General features: G+C 30.6%; 1 protein-coding gene across 1 annotated transcript in view; it reads right to left on the bottom strand.

The window, feature by feature from the left end:
• Positions 1-23,177, bottom strand: part of LOC142321155 (cilia- and flagella-associated protein 337-like) — a 40,875-nt gene extending 17,698 nt beyond the window's left edge. Inside the window, exons 1-7 of the mRNA XM_075359148.1 lie at positions 23,122-23,177; positions 19,555-19,751; positions 16,828-17,030; positions 15,441-15,732; positions 12,266-12,438; positions 9,516-9,704; positions 6,333-6,524 (exon numbers count right to left, since the gene is read on the bottom strand). Of these exons, the coding sequence (XP_075215263.1) occupies positions 6,333-6,524; positions 9,516-9,704; positions 12,266-12,438; positions 15,441-15,732; positions 16,828-17,030; positions 19,555-19,751; positions 23,122-23,177 (1,302 nt within the window). The remainder of the gene's footprint in view (positions 1-6,332; positions 6,525-9,515; positions 9,705-12,265; positions 12,439-15,440; positions 15,733-16,827; positions 17,031-19,554; positions 19,752-23,121) is intronic.
• Between the last annotated feature and the right edge of the window lie 395 nt (positions 23,178-23,572).

The following is a 23,572-nucleotide window of genomic DNA, read 5'->3' as shown; positions in this document are numbered from 1 at the left end:
AGAGGTACAAAGCACAGATAGAAATAATGGGGTTAAACATTGGTGATTCGGTTGGTGAATTGAACACTCCATTCTTATTTAAAGAATTGTTGCACGCACTTAAGAACTCACGTGACACTTCCCCTGGACCAGATAACGTTCGCCATTGTATGCTTTCACATCTTCATAACTCAGCACTGCAACGTCTTTTGAATATTTACAATGGTTTATTCTCCGAACAAGTCTTTCCGCCCAGCTGGTCAGAGGCATTTATTATACCAGTACTAAAGCCTGGTAAAGACAAAACCGATCTCTCAAGCTACCGCCCTATTTCTTTAACAAGCGTGTTGTGTAAAATAATGGAGAGAATGGTAAACCCCAGGCTTACATGGTACTTGGAGAAACATGGCTTTCTTTGTTCGGAACAATGTGGTTTCCGACAAGGACGATCTTCTATTGACCATTTAGTGTCAATGGAAACAGCCATACAAAACGCCTTCCTGAATCGCCAACACCTCGTTGCTATCTTCTTCGATATAAAAAAGGCGTACGACACAGCTTGGCGACGTGGTATTCTTAACACCCTCAAGAGATGGGGAATCAAGGGCAATATACTTGCTTTTATCCGGGGATTCTTAAATCACCGAATATTTCGTGTTCGTGTGGACGATTCACTTTCAGACAGTGTCGTCTCGGAAAATGGAGTACCACAAGGTAGTGTGTTAAGTGCCACCTTGTTTTCTGTAGCCATAAACAGCATCACCAATTGTGTGCAGGCTCCTGTCTCATGTTCTCTATTCGTTGACGATTTTTTTATTTACATTGCGAGCCGTTCAACGCCCACTGCAGAGCGCCTGCTACAGAACACTATATTTCGCCTTGAGGCTTGGTCCAGAACTACTGGTTTTATATTTTCTTCCAACAGAACGAAATGTGTAGTTTTTTCTCGGCTACGGAACCCTTCTATTCCGCGGGTTTTTCTGAACAGAGAGCTTATTGCTGCTATCTCTCCTTACGTCAAGTTTCTAGGTTTGCTTTTTGATAGCCGTCTTACTTGGGTCAAACATATAAAGGAATTGAGGACAAAATGTTCCACACTTTTAGATATGTTGCGGGTCCTTAGTAACACCAATTGGGGAGCCGATCGGTCATGTATGTTACGTTTTTACTATTCCCATGTTCGTTCCCGTTTAGATTATGGTTGTGTCACCTACTCCTCAGCTCGTCAACCGTGCTTAAAATGCTGGACGGTGTACATCATGCTTTTCTTCAGCTTGCCACAGGTGCGTTTAGATCGAGCCCTATCGCAAGCTTACTTGTAGAATGTGGCGAGCCATCAATTTGGGATAGACGAGACCAGCTTTTGTTATCTTATTTTGCCCGTCTCAAAGGACAGCCAAATCACCCGGCTTTTGACCCAGTTCTTAGAAATCCAAATTTGGGCGGTCATTTGGACGTCCACGCTGTACTGCACCTGTAGGTGTCCGTACCCGACGCCTGCTGCAGCATATAAAGGTTGACACTCCCTCGTTTTTTCCATCATATCCGTGCTCATATCCTCCGTGAAGAATAAACCTTGTAAATTTTACATTTGACCTTACAACATACGATAAACAATCAACACCACCTACTGTTTTCCGGCAAATGTTTCAGTATATTCTCACCAAGACGAACCCAGACGTGGTGATATACACTGATTGGCCGAAACAAGACGATACCGTTGGTTGTGCTTTTGTTGTCAACGAAAGAACTTATATGTTTGGCCTTTTTCTTTCATTTCCTGTTTAGCCTCCGGTAACTACCGTTTAGATAATACTTCAGAGGATGAATGAGGATGATATGTATGAGTGTGAATGAAGTGTAGTCTTGTACATTCTCAGTTCGACCATTCCGGAGATGTGTGGTTAATTGAAACCCAACCACCAAAGAACACCGGTATCCACGATCAAGTATTCAAGTCCGTGTAAAAATAGCTAGCTTTACTAGGATATATGTTTGGCCTACCAAACGAGTATGTTCACCACTGAACTACTCGCTATAAATAAGGCTCTAAATATTGTTAACCCTGAATATAGAAACATTCTTATTTGCAGCGACTCGTGTAGTGCTCTCCAGGCATTAGAAAACTTTTATTCCAAACATCCTACCGTCATTGAAATTTACGATGCAATCGCGAAGTTAGGTAATCGCAATACAGAAGTAAGTTTTTGCTGGGTCTCTAGCCACATAGGGATTCTAGGTAACGAAAAACCAGATTTTGCTGCCAAATCTCCTTTCACCACCCGGGTTACTACCTTTGATTTTATTAATCGTGTAAAACAATCACTAAGAGCGAGGTGGCAAAGTGACTGGGCTACTACCTTCGATATTCAACTCCGACAGATTAAAAATTCAGTGTTGCCATGGAGCTCCTCTTGCAGAAAAACTAGTCGTGAGGAAGTGGTCCTCTGCCGGTTACGGATAGGAGATACGAGGATCACATACGAATACCTGTCAGGAGGAGTCCCAACTCTATGCACACGTTCCAACTGCCGCATGACTGTGCACCACATTCTCGTGGACTGCATATGTTATGCGGCGTTGCGTCGTAAGTTTAATCTACCTAGAAACATCCGTGATATCTTGTACAATAATAACGAAATTTTGGACCGGATGTTTCTGTTTTTGCATAGTACCAGAATACTGCAAAGTATTTAATACTATCATATATATTTTAATGCTAGAAGAGTTTTTGATAACTTTTAACCTTTACTTAATATTTTGATTTTTTGGGTTCTATGTCTTTAGTTTTATTATTCGGGAAGGGAGTCTTTTGCACAACCCATCGGAATTAGGTAAGTTTTATATAGTTTCTTCATTCTATTATTTTGACTTTTATATTTTAAAGGCTTCGTCTGTGATATTAGTTTTGAGTTTTATTTTACTTTCTTGACTTTTGTTTTAATAAATTTTTATTATATGATTAATAACACTTTTACACCTTATAAGTTTTATTATTTTGGAGTTACTTTACCGTTTTATTAATAAAATTCCGGGCGATGATAACGCCCAGGTGTTTTTCACCCATAAACAACACAAAAAAAATCATTGATAAATTATGTGATTGTTAAACGGCGCATATCTTCTCAGGTTAGAGACAGTCATGTGTTCAGGGGTCCAAACTTAAACAGTGACCACTACATTGTAATGTCTAAGATCAAGATTAGGACAAGAGGGAGGAAATGTCGAACCTTCACTGCTGGAAAAAAGGAAGAAGTTTACAAGGTCTACTTGCTTCAACTAGAAAGTATTCGTCACATGTTTCAGAATAGGTTGACAGTATATGATCAGTTGCTTCGGATGTCAAGGAAGAATGTAAAATTTGACATCTTTTATTACAAGTGGCTAACGAGGTGCTAGGTAAGAAACTTTTAAATAAACGTAAAAGTGGTTTGAGAATATGGAACAAAAAGATAGAATGAGTAGTTGATGATAAGCGGAGGACTTACTGTTTGTTTCTACAGAAAGGAACACCGAAAATTTGGAGGTTTATAAGTTGAAGCGGAATGCTCTAAGGATGTCATTCATAGATCACATGATCAGTTATGGGATAGATTTATCAATAATAGAGGATGATGTTTATCCTCCTGGGATTGAGGAGGACAGGCTGCAGCTTATAAAATAATGAAACATATCAGTCAGGAAGAAAGGGACACAGTTCATTTGAATTTAATTTCAAAAGGTTAATGGATAGAACATTATAAAAATCTTTGGTATGATTCAGAAGTTACAGAGATAATCAGAGAAGAAGCATATGTGAACAGTGAATGAAATAATATTTCAGGAGTTACGAAATGCTTCCATGTCCATAAAAACTGAAAGGCAGCAGGATTAGATGGTATAACCTCAGACTAATTTAAATGTCCTGGCACATTCTTTAAGTCTAGGGTTTTACATTAGTTTAATATGTAGACATATTGCACAATAATACCTGAAGAATGGAGGAAAGCAAAAGTTATTTCTATTTTTAAGAGGGGTGACAGGTTGATTACATTAAATTGCAGAGGTAAAGTCTACTGAATATGGTATATAAGATATGTAGGAAAATTTTTAATGATAGACTGTGTTCTATCTCTGATATTTTTTTACTGGAGGAACAGGCAGGTTTCCAGAAGTGTCAATCCTGTATTGACGATAAAGTTATCATCTCATAGAGGTTGTTAAGAGTATGTATTATTACACAAGGATATTGTTAGATACGGGAAGAGAACTGTCTGAAGAAACTTATATTATCAGGGAGTGTGTCAAGGCTGTAGTGTATCTTCTACATTTTTTAATATATATATATATGTTGGTAATATTGTCAAAAGGTGAAAATTGATGGTGAATCCAGGGATTGAAATTGATGGTATATTTTTAAATCCAATGCTGCTTGCTGAAAATCAAATTTTAATTCAGCAGAATGAGTATGAAAATCAGAGGTCTATGTTTAAATTGCAATAGGTTTATTCAGAATATAATATGAAGCTCACAAAACTGTTTTTGTTTATATATAAGACAAAAACTAATGCTTTCTGGGGAAAATATCCAGTTAGTATCAAGATAGTTTTGGATAGTAAGCTATTAAAACAGGTTTCTCATTTTAAATATCTTGGATGTGACATAATGTTCGACACTGATCATGACATTAATCCAAAATTAAATAAGTTTCAGTTAAGCTGTGGAACAATCCGACGTACATTGACAGAAAATAAGGAAAGAGACCTGATTGAAATTTTACAAACTGATGGCTGCGCCTGTTTCTTTGTATGGTTCTGAGATGTGGGTTCCTAGTGAATGCATTTAAATAACATTCAAATGTTGGAGATGTGTTTTCTGTGAAGATATAAATAAAATGTGATAAAATCTGTGAAGATATCTTGAAAGAATTAGGTATTTTTAAATTAGAAATCAAAATACTAAATAATAAGGAAAGATGGCTGGTGCACCTAGAAAGAATGCAGAAAACTTTAAGAATTCTAAGGTTCAAATTCTAGTAAAAGCAGTTACTTTTATACAGATTTGAATACTAGATTGTAGACACCAACGTTCTTTGGTGGTTAGGTTTCAATTAACCACAAATCTTAGGAATGGTCGACCTGAGACTGTACACGACTACACTTCATTTACATTCATACAAATCACCTCATTCATCCTCTGGAGTAATACCTTACAGTGGTTCTACAGGCTACACAGAAAAAAAGACAGTAAATCTGTAGTGACTTTACTAAATGAGCTCTACAATGAGATAGAATAAATAAATAGAAAATTGAAGGAAAATTCAAAATAGAAATGTACATCATATTTGACTGTGGATTTAGGTAGTGAAAAAAATAATCTTACTGTAATAGTGATATTGTGAGTGTTCAGGTAAATTAACATTACTGAGTGATGACTGTTGAAAAGGTACTTCTACTATGTGAAAGTATACTCCCATGTTTTTTTTTTAATACACAAAATTAATATTTACAAAATAAAATTGTAAAAAACAATCACCAGGTGATGATTCACAAAGTTAGGGTTAAGTCAGAGTTTTTCTAACAGCTGTATTTTGAAATGGAAACTTTTATAGAAAATTATAAGAGATATAGTTGTTTTGCTTAATAACAATGAATCTCACTAAAATGAATGTCATAATCAGCAAACACATTAGGTCGCAACATAATGTTACCATACACTAACAAACAAAATCCCAAAAATCAAGGTAAAACAAAACCTTACTTTAGTCACTTATCAACATACAGTAATCTGACAGTCCAATTTTGTATCCTGAAAGCTCATTCTGATTCTAGAAAAAGTTCTATACTATTATTTTCCAAACAGGAATAGCATATAGGCATGTTAAACGTTTAAAAATAACGATAAGCTCTCGGTTTATTAAGATGCTTTGAGTATTATTTTGTTAAAAACTTAATCTAAGATACTAACAAAAAAAAATAATCTTCAAAATTCTATTATTTTTTCGTGGAGTTAATTGGTTTAAATTAATTTTTATAACTGCAAATTAGTGCATAGAGCCAGTTTTAATCATTTTTATTTGACTTTACCAATACAAAAATTTTATGTGTTAAAAAGAATTTTCCTGATTGTCCAAAAACATAAGATCTCCACAACCCAAAAACAATTTGTAAAGATGACATAAAACCCAATTTGCTCAAAACTTTATGTGGAAACAGTTAAAGTAATTTTTCAAATCACTGACAATTTGACAAAGCATTAATTGAGAGTCAAACCAACTTGTATATTTTTTTAAATAATTAATATCTTGTTAAAATACTTATTCTAATAATTATTATTATTATACATTATTTTTGTATGAAATTATTTTTACTTACACCATCAGATGAAACGCTTAAAGCTGAATTGTATGATCTTAATATTCTCACATCAACAACTGCAGCTTTGTGTCCATATAAAGAACCAACTGGTGACTTTGTTACTACAGGGTTCCACAGACGTACAATATTATCTGTGCTTCCAGTTGCAAGTAACTTTAAACCACAATCTAGATAAAAGCACCTTACACCCTATATTGAATTAAAAAACAGATTAATGGGTTAAATTTTAACTGTTAATGGAAACCATTATAAGTTTGTTATGCCCTAATTTTAATGAAAGAAAGAAATTGTTGGACCTTTTTTTATTCAGATGCAACTAGATAACATTATAACAGAAGAATGCAATTAAAATAACACTGCCATCAACAACATGTTTCCATTCATAATTTCAATTCTTCAAATACAATCTTATAAACTTCATAGATTAATTTTTCTTTTTAATATATTTTATCAATAAGTTTAATACAATCACTTTTTTATATAAATTTTGGCATAAACAAACAGATATCAAACTATAAAAATCTGGATGGGAAATTAATCCCATAACTAAATTTCAATATCAACTATTCCTCACTATAAAAATAAACAGCATAAGTCACTAAGAATAAACAACATACACGCCACTTAATAGGCAATCAAAAGTTTTTGGTATTAATTATATATCTTTTCAAGAAAAATTTACATTATCTTTGAATAACCAAAATCTCAGCCTGTTCATAGAATAAGGCAGATGAAACCTACTTTTAATATTGTAAATTAACAAATGGTTGACAAACAACGAATTTTATTTAAAACCAGTTATGGTAATTTTCTTTTAGTCCTGAATTCTTTATTTTTTGTATATATGGATGAGATATAATTTTGTGAGTTTTCTTACATTACCGTATGTCATAATCTTCTTCAGAATACAAAATTTTGTTTTAGTTTTAATTCTTTAACTGACCTTCATTATATGTAAAACAATAAAATCTCCTTATTCGCGGGGGTTAGCGTCTCCTTTATTCGCCGCGAATACAGAAAAACGCGATTATAGAACGGAACTAATACTCATTTTAAGGAAGAATGGTTAGGTTCTATGTAAAATGAAAAAAAATCATGCGAACTTACTGAGGGCGATGTTATTGAAATACAGACGGCAACATTAATTATAAGCACTGGTTTAATACAATACATAAGTACACTATACAAAAAATATTTAACAAAATACAATATATTTCCTAATTTGCTCGTAACCACTTACCGAACTGTTTGATTTAAAAACTCACTACAGTACGTACAATTTGTATTGCGTTAGAAAATGGTATTACATGTTCAAATCGTATTCGGCAATCGCCTTAAAAAGTCAAGAAAACAGCACTACAGTACTATGTACACTAAAACTAAAATTACTGTAAAGTAAATTTACAAAACTAACCTACTGTATTTTTGATTGCATGTACAAAAAAATGTCATTTTTCCTTGCCTCGCTCTTTGTTTTTAAATCCGTGTGAATTTCTGTGTATTCTTGCATTGCATCTTCAATTTTGCGCTTAAAGATTAAGCTTCTATTCAAAGATGGATCAGCATCTGTAAAAACTGGATAAAATCATGGAATAGTTTAATGCTTTTGGTAAGCGTTTTGACATTTAACTGTTTTCCAGAGATCGTGTCTTCTATCTCTTCACGATCACACTCTCTACTTGCGCCATTAAATCTTTTAATTTTTTAATGTCACTACATAATGTAATGTACGCGAATACGGAAAATTTTAGCCGCGAATACAGAAAAGACATTTATTTGTAACAAGTATTTACATAGTTACGCTATTACTCTACATATTCGCCACTCCGATTTAGACATTTGTCGTAGCGTGGTACCAACTTTCCAATACCCTCGTCATAGAACGGAGCCGCCTGTGTTTTTAGCCATGTTTCTAAGCTGGTCTGCAGCTCGATGTTTATGCCAAAATGTTGTACTCCTAGCCAGCGTTTCATGTGAGCAAAGAGGTGAAAATCGGATGGATCCAAGTCCGGGCTATATGGTGGGTGATCAAACACTTCCCAACGAAAACGCTACAGGAGCTTCTTTGTTACTGCTGCAGTATGCGGCCGAGCATTGTCATGGAGAAAGACAATGCCTGATGACAACATTCCTCTCCGCTTATTCTGAATTGCCCTTCTTAGACGTTGAAGAGTCACGTAGTATGAGGCTGCAGTGATGGTCGTGCCACGTTCCATTAATTCCTCCAAGAGAATTCCGGTCCCAGAATACAGTAGCCATACACTTTCTGTTGGAGAAGGTTCGCTTGAACTTCTTTGGTTTACTGGGAGTATGAGAATGCATCCACTGTTTGGATTGTTCTTTTGTTTCTTCAGTTTCGAAATGGACTCATGTCTCGTCCCCTGTGACAATTTTGTTCAAAAAATCTTCTCCTTCATTGTGGTAGCGCTGGAGAAACGTTAGGGAGGCGTCCATTCTCATTGTTTTGTGATGGTCGGACAGCATCTTGGGAACCCATCTCGCACACAGTTTGCAGTACTGAAGTCTCTCTCACAATGGTGTAGAGAGCTGGCCTTGAAATATCAGGAAACGAATCACTCAGTACAGAAATTGTGAACCGACGATTTTCTCGAATTGCCTCATACACTCGCTCAACGAGATCATCGGTTGACACTTACTTCCTTCCCTGACCGGCTGCATCATGAACATCTGTACGTCCTGCTTTAAAGTTCCTGCGCCATTGTCGCACTTTGCTGTCACTCATTGAAGTTTAACCGTACACATTACTTATTAATCAATGAATTTCAGCTGCATTACACCCCTCAGCCTGAAAAAATCGAATTACCGCACGCACTTCACACTTGGCAGGAGATGCTACTGTTGTAGAGATGTTTACGTGCTAGCTGCGTGTTCAGAACTAAACGAAGTTACGCGGCGTGATTGAAGGCCATACTAAGACGCTGCGCAACACATATGCGCAAAGGTTCATCCGATTTTTGCACAGGTTTTTATTTCGCGACCGATCTGACCTTGAAAAAAAATAACCTTCGTATAATTATGAAAGGAATAAACTATCAAAGAGACAAATTAACATTTTTAGATAACTTAAGTATCATTTAACATTTTACTTTAATATTTTAACAGGTTAAGATAAAATTCACTGTTTTCCAAAATTATGATTATAAATGTAAATCTTTTTACCCTGGTTAATTTAAATATATACGGTACTCTTCTACCAATAAAATGACGAATGACAATAGTTGCATTTGGATCATTACTAGAACTTATAACTGTATTATTATCTTTTATATATTCTATCTGATGTACACCAGCTTTATGAACACTGTGATCAACTGAAATTGTCACCCATTCATCCTGACCTTCCAAATCCTGCAAAAAAAGTGAAGTACATACAGTAAAAATGATAAATTTCATTATAATTTAAATCCATGAGATTTTAATTAATTGTTCTTTTTATATTTAAAAAAAAATAAAATACTTAAGCATTTAAGCATGGTATTAATGAATTGATATCTTCAAAAACAGAATCAAAATACTGTTAAACTATAACAATTACTGATATCAGTGATATAACTATCACTAATAACTATTTTAATTATAAATTTATTTGACCACTTTGTCAATTCTACTTAATTAAATTTCCAAGTATAGTTGGTGAACTTTTGACTTTAGTTAAAATAAATTTATTTTGCTGAAATTTTTCTTCACAATAATTTTATCTTTGTAAATTTGAACTGAATTATCAGTAGTAATTTCTTACCAATATCAATGATTAATATGTAATTTCAGTGCAAGATGATGTAATGCCTTCAATAACCAAAATGTGTCACACAATTGGGCATGAAATGAAAATAGTTAAATTTGATAAACCGATGGCTAAAGCATGGATATGTCAGGAACCAGGTTGAAAATCTATTGCCAATAGAATCATCTGGTGGTGAAATAATGTTGAGATAGGAACTGATTAGGAGGGAAAGAAGTGGTCAATCAGATTTATTTCTAGTAGTACATAAAGTGATATGATATATATATGTATATATATATATATTTCAGTATGAAGCATATAGAAATAGGCTAGCAAATTTAAAACCCAGCTGAATCGTATTATTTTTACAATAGTTATAATAGTTTTTATTATACTGCATTTCCTTAAATACTTCATATTAAATATATTTCAAGGGGTTCTTTAAAATCATTTTGATTCTAATTATTATCATTCACTTTAACAAAACTTATACTCATTCAAAAATACTCCAATAAAAAAATATATAATTACCATTTATATTACTGAATTTAATACTTCAGTTTCAAAGATATGACATTATAAAAATTATCATTAATAAATAAATATTACTAGAACCTGTAATACTATTTCTTAGTTATGTAAAGAAATATAAACAATTTTTTTTAAATATAAACATGACCAACTCTCTTTCTCAATGGATGGAAATATGTTGCCACTTGATCTCTTCGATCATTCTAAAGCTTATTGGTGTACCTCCTTCATTAATGTTATAATGCTAATGACTCTGACAAATCATACATCAGTTCCATCTGCAGCACTATTAATGAACAAATGAGGAAAAATAGTGAAAAGTTAAGTGGCAGTTTATTTGGATGTTTACAAGTTTCTGAATTAGAAAGCAAGTTGTTTTATTTGATTTTTTCACAATATGTAACCAATTTCTTTGTTCTTCCTTATTGGTTTGTTCTATTTCTCTAATTATACATAACAAATACATGTGTAAATTGTATCCAACTTATAATAATAAATTAAAGTCTCCTTGGAATTTTAAATTTTATATGAACTTGTATTAGAGTTACACAAAAGAAGTCTAGATTTTGGTTTTCTTTATTTAGAAAAGTTTCCCTAAGAGTAGAAAAGCAATATATGTATGCATTTTTTCAACAAAAAGGTGTGTATATATTTGTTTCATTATTTATTTAACATTACTTGTTCCAATATTCATAACAATTTTCATGTATATAATGCATGTATGGTATATGAAACACAAATCAACGCTGCTTTCTTTGAGAGTAACAGTATTAACTATTTAGCTTTCCCTGTGGTGAACATCCGAAAAATGATGACATCACTTATTAAGCTGAATATCATCTCACATTTCAGTGAGGCTAGTATTCTGATACAGATTACATTCCGCTTAGAGAAAGTAAAGTAAAAACACTTCATTCCTCACTTTCCTGATTCACAGTCCAACATAGGGAGTTTGTTATTCTTGAGGAAGGCTTTACCATTTATGAGAGTGACTTTTATCTCATGTTAGGTTGTCTACAACCACCCAGTTATAAACAGCCGTAGATAGAGATTAAAAATAATAATAACTAACTATTCATGTATGACTTATAATATAGTTTCACTTCACTTCTCAACAATATTAAACTTATCTAGTTATTTAGTAATTAATTTACCATTAATAAATAATATTTTAAATAATTTCAATTTTTAATACACATGAGATTTGATAAGATTAAATTTAAGGAGGTACAGGAGATCTAACTGTGTTCATTAAGTAACTTAATCTCCAGTTGAGCTCTTTGGTTTTTATTCTTGTAAAATCTAGTTAGATTACAGCATTCCTTAAAAAAAAGAAACCCACAGATATTGCCTCTCACTCCTGTATAAAAGCAGTGTTCTACTTGTTATTGGTTCCACTGTGTCACATTGTAATAGTAAAACAATTACTATCATACCTACATATAGATAGAAAGGATAAATAATATAAAATGCAGAATGAATGAATAGATAATTAACCATTAAGCCTGCCAGAATGTCAGAGTACCACCTTTTTCAGGAGCCAACATTACATTAATAAGAGAGTAAATTTTGTCGCATTTAACTGTATAACAATTTACACAGTATTGTTTACTAATATTTTACAGCTCGAATAAGTATTTTCTAATATACTTACTCTCCAAAAGTAGCAATTGCTTTTCTCTGATGAAGCCCTTCGGAAAAGTGAATTATGAGGTTGATAAAATTGCATGACTGTTATATCTCCATGATCATCACCAAAGAAAAGTAATGATGGTTCATTATCTTTTCCAGTATAATAAGTTAGACACTGGGGAGAATTAGGCAATCCTAAAATTTGAAACATGTTCAGTTAATTATATTATAAATTGTTAGTTTATGATTAGATTTTTGATACTGATAATGCAAATAAGAAATTTTTTTTGTCTTCAATCATTTGACTGGTTTGATGCAGCTCTCCAAGATTCCCTATCTAGTGCTAGTCGTTTCATTTCAGTATACCCCCTACATCCTACATCCCTAACAATTTGTTTTACATATTCCAAACGTGGCCTGCCTACACAATTTTTTCATTCTACCTGTCCTTCCAATATTAAAGCGACTATTCCAGGATGCCTTAGTATGTGGCCTATAAGTCTGTCTCTTCTTTTAACTATATGTTTCCAAATGCTTCTTTCTTCATCTATTAGCCACAATACCTCTTCATTTGTCACTTTATCCATCCATCTGATTATTAACATTCTCCTATAGCACCACATTTCAAAAGCTTCTAATCTTTTCTTCTCAGATACTCCGATCGTCCAAGCTTCACTTCCATATAAAGCGACACTCCAAACATATACTTTCAAAAATTTTTTCCTGACATTTAAATTAATTTTTGATGTAAACAAATTATATCTCTGACTGAAGGCTCGTTTCGCTTGTGCTATTCGGCATTTTATATCGCTCCTGCTTCGTCCATCTTTAGTAATTCTACTTCCCAAATAACAAAATTCTTCTACCTCCATAATCTTTTCTCCTCCTATTTTCACATTCATTGGTCCATCTTTATTATTTCTAATACATTTCATTACTTTTGTTTTGTATTTGTTTATTTTCATGCGATAGTTCTTGCATAGGACTTCATCTATGCCATTCATTGTATCTTCTAAATCCTTTTTACTCTCGGCTAGAATTACTATATCATCAGCAAATCGTAGCATCTTTATTTTTTCACCTTGTACTGTTACTCTGAATCTAAATTGTTCTTTAACATCATTAACTGCTAGTTCCATGTAAAGATTAAAAAGTAACGGGGATAGGGAACATCCTTGTCGGACTCCCTTTCTTATTACGGCTTCTTTGTTATGTTCTTCAATTATAACTGTTGCTGTTTGATTCCTGTACATGTTAGCAATTGTTCTTCTATCTCTGTATTTGAACCCTAATTTTTTTAAAATGCTGAACATTTTATTCCAGTCTACATTATCGAATGCCTTTTCTAGGTCTATAAACCCCAAGTACGTTGGTTTGTTTTTCTTTAATCTTCCTTCTACTATTAATCTGAGGCCTAAAATTGCTTCCCTTGTCCCTATACTTTTCCTGAAACCAAATTGGTCTTCTCCTAACACTTCTTCCACTCTCCTCTCAATTCTTCTGTATAGAATTCTAGTTAAGATTTTTGATGCATGACTAGTTAAACTAATTGTTCTGTATTCTTCACATTTATCTGCCCCTGCTTTCTTTGGTATCATGACTATAACACGTTTTTTGAAGTCTGACGGAACTTCCCCTTTTTCATAAATATTACACACCAGCTTGTATAATCTATCAATCGCTTCCTCCCCTGCACTGCACAGTAATTCTGCAGGTATTCCGTCTATTCCAGGAGCCTTTCTGCCATTTAAATCTTTTAATGCTCTCTTAAATTCAGATCTCATTATTGTTTCTCCCATTTCATCCTCCTCAACTTCCTCTTCTTCCTCTATAACACCATTTTCTAATTCATTTCCTCCGTATAACTCTTCAATATATTCCACCCATCTATCGACTTTACCTTTCATATTATATATTGGTGTACCATCTTTGTTTAACACATTATAAGATTTTAATTTATTTACCCCAAAATTTTCCTTAACTTTCCTGTATGCTCCGTCTATTTTACCAATGTTCATTTCTCTTTCCACTTCTGAACACTTTTCCTTAATTCACTCTTCTTTCGCTAGTTTGCACTTCCTGTTTATAGCATTTCTTAATTGTCGATAGTTCTTTTTACTTTCTTCATCACTAGCATTCTTATATTTTCTACGTTCATCCATCAGCTGCAATATATTGTCTGAAACCCAAGGTTTTCTACCAGTTCTCTTTGTTCCCCCTAAGTTCGCTTCTGCTGATTTAATAATTTCCTTTTTAACATTCTCCCATTCTTCTTCTACATTTTCTACCTTATCTTTTTTACTCAGATCTCTTGCGATGTCCTCCTCAAAAATCTTCTTTACCTCCTCTTCCTCAAGCTTCTCTAAATTCCACCAATTCATCTGACACCTTTTCTTCAGGTTTTTAAACCCCAATCTACATTTCATTATCACCAAATTATGGTCGCTATCAATGTCTGCTCCAGGGTAAGTTTTGCAGTCAACGAGTTGATTTCTAAATCTTTGCTTAACCATGATATAATCTATCTGATACCTGCAGTATCGCCTGGCTTTTTCCAAGTGTATATTCTTCTATTATGATTTTTAAATTGGGTGTTGGCAATTACTAAATTATACTTCGTGCAAAACTCTATAAGTCGGTCCCCTCTTTCATTCCTTTTGCCCAGCCCGTATTACCCCCCTATATATTCCTTCCTTGCCTTTTCCAATGCTTGCATTCCAATCTCCAACTATTATTAAATTTTCATCTCCTTTTACGTGTTTAATTGCTTCATCAATCTCTTTGTATACACACTCTACCTCATCATCATCATGGGCGCTTGTAGGCATATAGACATTAACAATTGATAGATTGATCAATCAATTGATTCAAACAAGTGAAGTTCTTCAAACAGGCAGATCAATTGGCTTTGACAAGTGATAATTCTACCAACACCTACAATAATTCCAAAGCGATTCAGATATTTAAAATTACTCAAAACTGTTCAGAAAAATATTCAGTGTTGAATTACTTTTTCAACCTAATTTTTATTTACAAGTTTAGTTTTAAAATAGCATTATTAAAGTTAAATTTAATGATTAATAAATATATTTGTTCATTATCAAATTTTAATTTCTACACTTAAAAAAAAAACAAATATACAATAGATCCAAATCTATTTTCTAATATTTAATTATAATGAATTAACTTTTTACAACCTGAAATTAAAAACATAGGTGTATGGACAAGACCAGTTGCTGTCAAAAAATGAAGAGATCTATCAGAAGCAGCAACTAATATGGCAGTTGCATCGGGTAAAGAAACAGCATCATTGATCCATGTTGATGTTGAACGAATTGATTCATGCATCTGTGCACCAAGGTGCACTTTATAGCTTTCTAATAAGTTTAACTGACCATCATATACTCCAACAAGTCCATATTTTGACACAGCAACGTAACAAAACGATATTTCAGTATCAAGTAGAACAATTTTCACAATTACTTCTCTCTAAAAAAAAAAGTACAAAATAATGAACAAGTTCTAATTACTTATTTGCAAACATATTTATAATGAATGCTAACAATTAATAACAAAGAATTTGTAATTTGTTATTTATTTAAGTAATATGAAAATGCATTAGTAAAAAACATAATTGTTGGTGCAGATTATAGTATAGCCATAATCAGCATATCCATATTCAACATAAGAAAAAAATTTTTAGAATTTTGGAGAAAAGTTTGAAAAAGAAATGGTTATTACAACTTCAGAATTAGGCTAACTCTGAATTAACTTTTGATTCACCTGTATCCACCATGATAGTTAAAAAAAATAAAGTGGTGAACAGTTTTTCTGCAAATTTTTCATAATTAATAGTTTTAACATATCTAATACATTTTAAAATAAATATCATATCAACTAAAAGATAGTAAAAAATCTGTAAAATTTTTCTTCAAAAAAATATTTTATTTTTCATAATTCAGATCAGTAGTATCAGCCCATACATTTCAGTAAGCATCAAATTCTCATAATTATTTTACCATTATTACCACCTTAACTTTATCATATATACTAAATGGAAGATGATTACCTAATGAGAGGTCTAGAGTATAAGAAGTTGTCATACATTATTGCATGACAACAGTACAAGTAACAAAAATGCATGTCTTTGTTTTAATACCAAGACAGGAGTCAAAACTTCTACCACAACAGTGAGAGAGATATGGCAAAACTTACATAAATTAAAATTTATGTAAGTTTACATAATTTTATATAATCATATTTTATATAACTATATAATTTATATAATTATAATTTATGATAAGTTTATAAAAATAATATAAACTTGGTTCTTCCCTCATTTTAACTTTTTAAAATGAGAGATAAAAATCCCTCATACTAATTTAAAAAAATCATGATACTAATAAATGTATCATGATTTTTCTTTATCAGCTCTTAAAGGGCTTGTTCACAGGCAGATTCATCTGCATACAAACGTTCACGCGTGCACACACACACACACATGCACAAGTATCACTCAGGAAATAATTATCAAACAATTTTTTTTTTTTAAATTGCTGATAGAAATTTTATCAATTCAGTTACCTTAGAATGTGGAAGCACACACATATTTAAGTTTGAGTCGTCTATTAACTTCAGAGATGCTTTTTCTGAATCATGAATTTGTATTTTTTCAATAACAGCATCCAGTATTTGCTCCCACCAAATAATTTCTTTTCCTGCATCTACATTTTCTTTAGATAATTTATCAAATAGCTTAGCTGCAGCCACAGAGTATGATTTACTACCTTTAATTAAAAAATAAAATAGTTTTTAATTAACATAAAGCTTAACATTTTTTGAAACTTAAAAATGTATTTTACTATATTATATTATATTGTTATTTTGTTGAAATTAATGATTTTTACAGATTCCTTTTTTAGCTCTGTTAAGGACTTTTTGAAGACCTTTCAACTTTTCAGTGTTTTTTATAAAACATAATTAAAAATATTGCAACTACAAGATTTTTATTTACTAGCTCAATTACTGAAGTAAAATTAATTATTCTGGTATTAATACAGTCTGTTAGTAGATGAAACCATTGTTTTATTGCCATGTTTGAATATACTTCTGAATATATTTTTACATAAAATCATATTTTTGTAATTTATGATGTTTTTTTTTTATACAAAAATCCATTCTAAAGAACCAGAGATCTCTGTATAATGTGTCCCAAAAGTCCTCATACCCCTAGACAAATATACATTGCAGGCTTAGTGCATATTTTGAACCTTTATATACATACATCTGCACTTACAAAGTATTTAAGCAGTGGATCTGTGTGTGCACCATCGTGCTAAATGCAAAAAGTTAAAAAATGGTTTTTCTACACCACCTATCATCAAAATCAACATTTCTGTCAATCAAGAGTTAAAAATAATATGATTTAAAATCATGTAAAGACACAGATAAAAAATAAAGCAGGAATTCCAAAATTAAAATTATATCAAATTAGCTATTAAAATTTTCATTATTTTTTTAAATATTATATTTACTTTGCAAGTTATACTTTTTTATATTTTACTAAAATAAATATGATGTTTTGTAAATTTTTTATTTAAAAATATTTATTTATTTATTTTTTATAATTATGGTCATGAGTCCATAACATGAGTCATTTACTACAAAGATAACAGAATTTAAAATATCACTTACAAAAATAGATTGCACCTGTTATTAAATTTATAAATAAAAAGAATATCTAAAAAAAAAAAATACATATATATATATATATATATATAGTAATAAACAAAAAAATTAGTAAAATAACAATATAAAGTATACACACACCTATAATAAATAAATCTTCCTTTTTAAATTTACATAATACAGGAGACATGACAAAAATTAGCGTGAATAAAAATTATAAAAGACTAATTATTAAATGCGTAGAAATTATAAGCGTATATTACAATGAATAATTTAAAGTATTATTAGAAAGGAGAAAAAATAAAGAAAACATGTAAAAATTTAGAACATTATTTTTTGAAGCAGACCCAACTCAAAAGTAAAATGAATATATATATATATATATACAGAATGTATTCTCTAACTTTTCTTTGTTTTATTCAACATATCTTACACCATTTTGTTCAGAATTAAATTCTCTACAGGTTTTGTTAAAACGTTTTATGTGTTTACTACCCATTTAACAAAGTTATTGTAAGTCAAACGTAAAAAACAGTGTTTTTTATCCCAATTTATTGGTTTCCACCACAGATTTCTCAAAACCTACTGCAGATATGGTTCTAGGATTTATTTTATTTGATTTTTCTGGTCAAAAACCATAATTCTTATGATTTTTTTATATTACTAATTCTGCCCCTTAATTACCATCCTAAAGATCTCAGTATGACCTCATTTCACCAGGGTAGCTGAAATTTGAGCGAAATCTTTCACTAGCCATAACTTGCAAGCAAAGCATTGTAGGACCATATAAACATTTTCCATTATTTTAACGATTAGAACATGTTATGAAAGTCCCAGGAGAACGTTGTGATACTACTCCCTCGCTCAATCTCTCTCTCTCTCTCTCTCTCTCTCTATCTATTTATCTATCTATCTATCTATCATATATATATATATATGTTGCACGTGCATGCATTCGTGTGTGTGTGAAAATTTTTTCCACATTTTTTTTAATCAGAAACTTAAAGGAAATAGCTAAAAAAATGTTACACTATTTAAATTGTAAAGCAAAACTAGTAATGATTCAGAAATTTTTGCAACTGATACTACAACTAGTTACTACTGATTCTAAATTTTTTTTTATTAAGTATTAATCACTAAAAAATATATAATAATATATCACAGACCAACTAAAATATACATAATATATATATAAATCAATTTACTTGTTAGGCACTTAAACCACTAGGCTTATTGTGTGTATCTACCAGACAGAAAAAGATTCTTTAACTCAATCTGTAACAGGGTTCTTATAACCAGAACCACATATTACTAATCAGTAATTTCACATTGACAAGTTGAAATATATTTGTAGTAAAAATTACTTTCCCTGCTAAAATTAAACTGCCACCATGGTTGGGTACTTATAAACCTTTCAGCTAGACACTCCAAATAGAAGTAAAGAAATAAACTATGATAAAAAACTGTTTAACTTTCATATTAAATATTACATAGTAAAAAAGTTAATATAATATAATTATTACATTCATCTAATTATAAAAAAAACTCTGGTTCAGTATGATGCCATAAAATTAATTGATGTGGTCAAGACCAAACATTTTTAAATTAATTAAACTTTCTTACCAATAACTTTATCGACAGAATTGACAAATTCATCTCTAAAAAGTGGATGTCCTTTATAACTTCCTGACTGGTTCATTTCATCATTATCACTTAGCAGCTTTTCTTCAAAAAAGAATTTTCGCAACTCCATTAAATCATCAGAATCAAACCTTTCCAAAATATCAACATGTGGACTCTCATTATCTTCCTCATCAAAACTAAAATTAAAAACATCATTAATAGAATTATTAAAAGAATAAAATTAATTGAATAAAACCAAAAAGATTTTACTTATTACATTCTATAAGATATGTGTAAAAGACCATAAACTTTATGCACATTTCACATCTATATCTGTTATTGGTAAGTTCTTTCCAGTTTTCAATCTTAAAATACATCTTATGATATTATGATCTTATGATATTTGTAGCGAACCAGTTGTCTTTCATGACCTATAACCTAAATTCATATTTTATTTAAATAGGAATGAAATGAAATCATTATTTCTCTAATATAGTAATGAAATAACTCCATTACAAATTAGTGGAAAACTATAACTTATCATAATTTTTTCTGATATTTTTACATTATTTTAAACAATTGTAAGAAGTTGAGGTTACCTATTCTATTTATTACAACAGTTACCTAATCAACTCATTAAAAAAAATTTTTAATAGAAAAATTTAATTATTGATGTTAGCATGCTTTAGAATATTTATAAAATCTATAAAAAATACAAAGACTAACAAAATGTAACCAACAAACCAGATCATGCAAAAATTTTATTAATCTTCTGTAATGAAATAAGAAAACAATTTCACCCTCTCAATAATTAAAGAAGGCTAGTTGTATGTCCAGTTTTGTTTTCTACCTCATTATTCCTTGAAATGCTATAAAATTTAGATAAAATCATTACATCTAAGTAGAAAAATTTGGTATGCAATATAACAATTAAAGTATCTCTTTCTTAATACTGAAGTATAAATATTTCCTTATTATTCAAGATCATAAATCACTAATTTCTCCCAATTTTTTTCTTGCATTAGTGGATTTTTATTATTTCATAAAGGTCAGTAATAAGAATATAAGGTATAAGTTCAATAATCAGATTAAGGGAATGGTAAAATGTATTCTTTTAATATGATATTAGACTGATATATGAATGTTTTTCTATAAAATAATATAAGCAGGTCACAGTAAAAATTCAGTGACTATATCTCAGAGTCTTTATTGCTAACCTTATTATTTGAAACACTCTGAATATGAGATTAAGTAATTTTTGTTATATACAAAGGATAATAAAGAAACAGAAGTGTTTATAAAAATATTTTTGGTCGTTTAACTGTAATTTAAAATAATTGTACCCTTGATATAGGAAATTATTGGTGACTGGCTATATCTGGCGATATTCTGTGAGCCTTACCTATATGAGGGCAATCCTTAAAGATTTCTGGCTTCTTTACAGCATCAAATCATTAATGAAATTGTAGATTTTATTATAGACAGGCAGTTTTCAAATTATTGAGCAGACTAGCCACATCTTCAAAAGATTTAATTCGATTACCAGTCATGAATAAAATTGCTATTCTTTTTCTTTCTCTCATTGACATTTTAAAGTACACACAATAACTACAAAAAAGAAGTTTAAGAAATTAATAAAAGTATCTGGTTACATTAGACCTCTTCACTATTAGGAATAGATTACAAACATTTGGGATATCCAGATGATGTTTGTTCCTTTAGAAAGCTAAAGGTATGGAAAAAGTCATTTTAATAAGGGATACAAAATTACTCCTCACTTAATTCTGTGCAATGATAAAATTAATTTTTAACTTTTTTCTTCAAACTTATATGGAGCAAAAATATAGATTTAAAATGCACTACCAGCAGCTTGTAAGTATCAAAGATGCAGACCAATAGAATGAACAGTAAGTACAAAAGATTTCTTGATATCAGCATAGTACATCTCAAAATATTATAGCAAAAAGGAAAAGAGCAAGAAACAAACTCCAATGAAAAGAATTAGAATTAACTATAATGGAGTTCTTCAATATTTGACTGGATATTATGGAAGCTTGATAGCAACCTCCAGTTTTGTGCTTTCCTTTAAAAAATCTCAATTTTTTATCTTCAAGGTCTGAAGGTTATTAGTCATTTTTTCAGGCTTTTCTGAGGTACTACAAATTATTTTACTATAAAATCTATCTGTTTTCAAATTATTTCTGTATCTTTTAATGACCTAATAATGTAATTTCATTCAATAATAGCAAAATAGACTAATGGTAATTCTTGTCGTGATCATGAAACAGATCTGTTCTTCCAGTCTATAACATTTTATTAAGCATTAATTCAGTTCTGCTAGATTTTCTATAATTTTAATTAAATTAAAACTTTCTCAATGTATCAGAGTTTCTGACATCATATTCTAAAAGAATTCTCTTCCATTCATGAAATATTGATCAGAAATTAAATATAAGAGATTTTAATTCATTCAAATACAATTTTCAGTTCTTCAAATAAATAAATAAACTAAGATCTCATCAGGAACAGGTAAATAAGTTACTCCTTGCATAAAATTAAAGGAACTATCTCTGCTTTTGCTTAGATAGATTGAGGGAAACCGTAATTGAAGTTGACTACAGCAGCACTTCAAAATACACTAAAAAGTAGTTAAAAGATAATAATAAATATAGAAGCGATGAAGTTAATATTAATACTTAAGGAAAAACAAGTGCATGAATTAATAGTAACGTAAATATACTTGGAAATAATAAATACAAAAAACAAGGCATTATTAATGCCTTTAAATAGGCATACAATTAACCTTGTATTTGTACATTGATTTATACCACATATTTGACCAAATTGAATTGTATACATAACAAACGGGTAGAAAATTCGATTTTTTAATTATCATACTTTATTGATCTACATTATTTATATACTTATGTGTACCAAGCAATAAAGAAAATGAATCTTTCACGTAGATGTGATGGCCTTAAAATCATAACTTTGCCAATTATTTTGTTATGCTTCACTTTTCAGAAAATAAGTAAATAAAATAAATTTATAAGTAAAAACTAATCATCATTTGATATAATGTTCTGTTAAGGAGTTAAAAAATTTATATTATTTATAATCATCAAAAATTAAAAAAGAATAAATAAAAAAAAATATTATTTTTAGTCCTAAATAGCCTTATTATAAAAAATGACTTTTCATTCAAAAGTTGTTATGTCATTTAAAGTTGTTTGTCAAAGTCAATAAAGTTGTTTTTAAATGAAAACAACTGTGAGCTAGTTGGTAGGACTGTAATTTGAGGTTAAACTACTTATTTCAAAAGACCTTTATCAGTGATTTTCAAGATTGTTTATACCATTTTTTTTCTGTTACTATCATTAGGATTTCTTGAGTACGACTATTATATTACACCACATGGAGATATTATAAATAAAATTCCACCAATTCCCCTTTTGGAATTTACAACATTAATGTCTTACTTATTCATTAAATTAATCTATATTATACAAATTGTCTATTTTCATCTAATAATTAAATAAATAAAGACATATATTGACTGGAACTTACAGTAAGCTGCTACATTCAATACTACTGGAACTACGGTGTGAACTATATCCATCCATAATAGCAATAGTTAGCGCAAGTAAATTACAACAAATCAAATAAAATATAAATTATAAAATAAACACTAGCAACAACAGCGTATAGCAAAGTAGTCAAATGGATTTGTTGCTATGTAAATAAATAATGAATGTCACTAAGTACATCTATTGATCAAACCCAAGTAAGAAACTACAGTTAAAAAATGAACACTTGCATTAGATTGAAATGTAGTATAATTCTAGGCTTGATAATATTTAATCAATAAACAAAGAAAATAATTTCCATTAAATTAGAATGTGTTTATTACTAATCCAGTGTGGGATGCTTTTCCTCATTAGATCTGATTTTCTCTTCAAAATTTAATTTGAAATGTGTAATGTAGACCAAATTTATTTCATTAACAATTTTCATGATA

Source organism: Lycorma delicatula, chromosome 3 (genome assembly GCF_047948215.1).
Source record: "Lycorma delicatula isolate Av1 chromosome 3, ASM4794821v1, whole genome shotgun sequence".
Lineage (NCBI taxonomy): Eukaryota > Metazoa > Arthropoda > Insecta > Hemiptera > Fulgoridae > Lycorma > Lycorma delicatula.
Note: the sequence above shows the minus strand (reverse complement) of the source record. Positions and strands in the feature narration are given on the sequence as shown.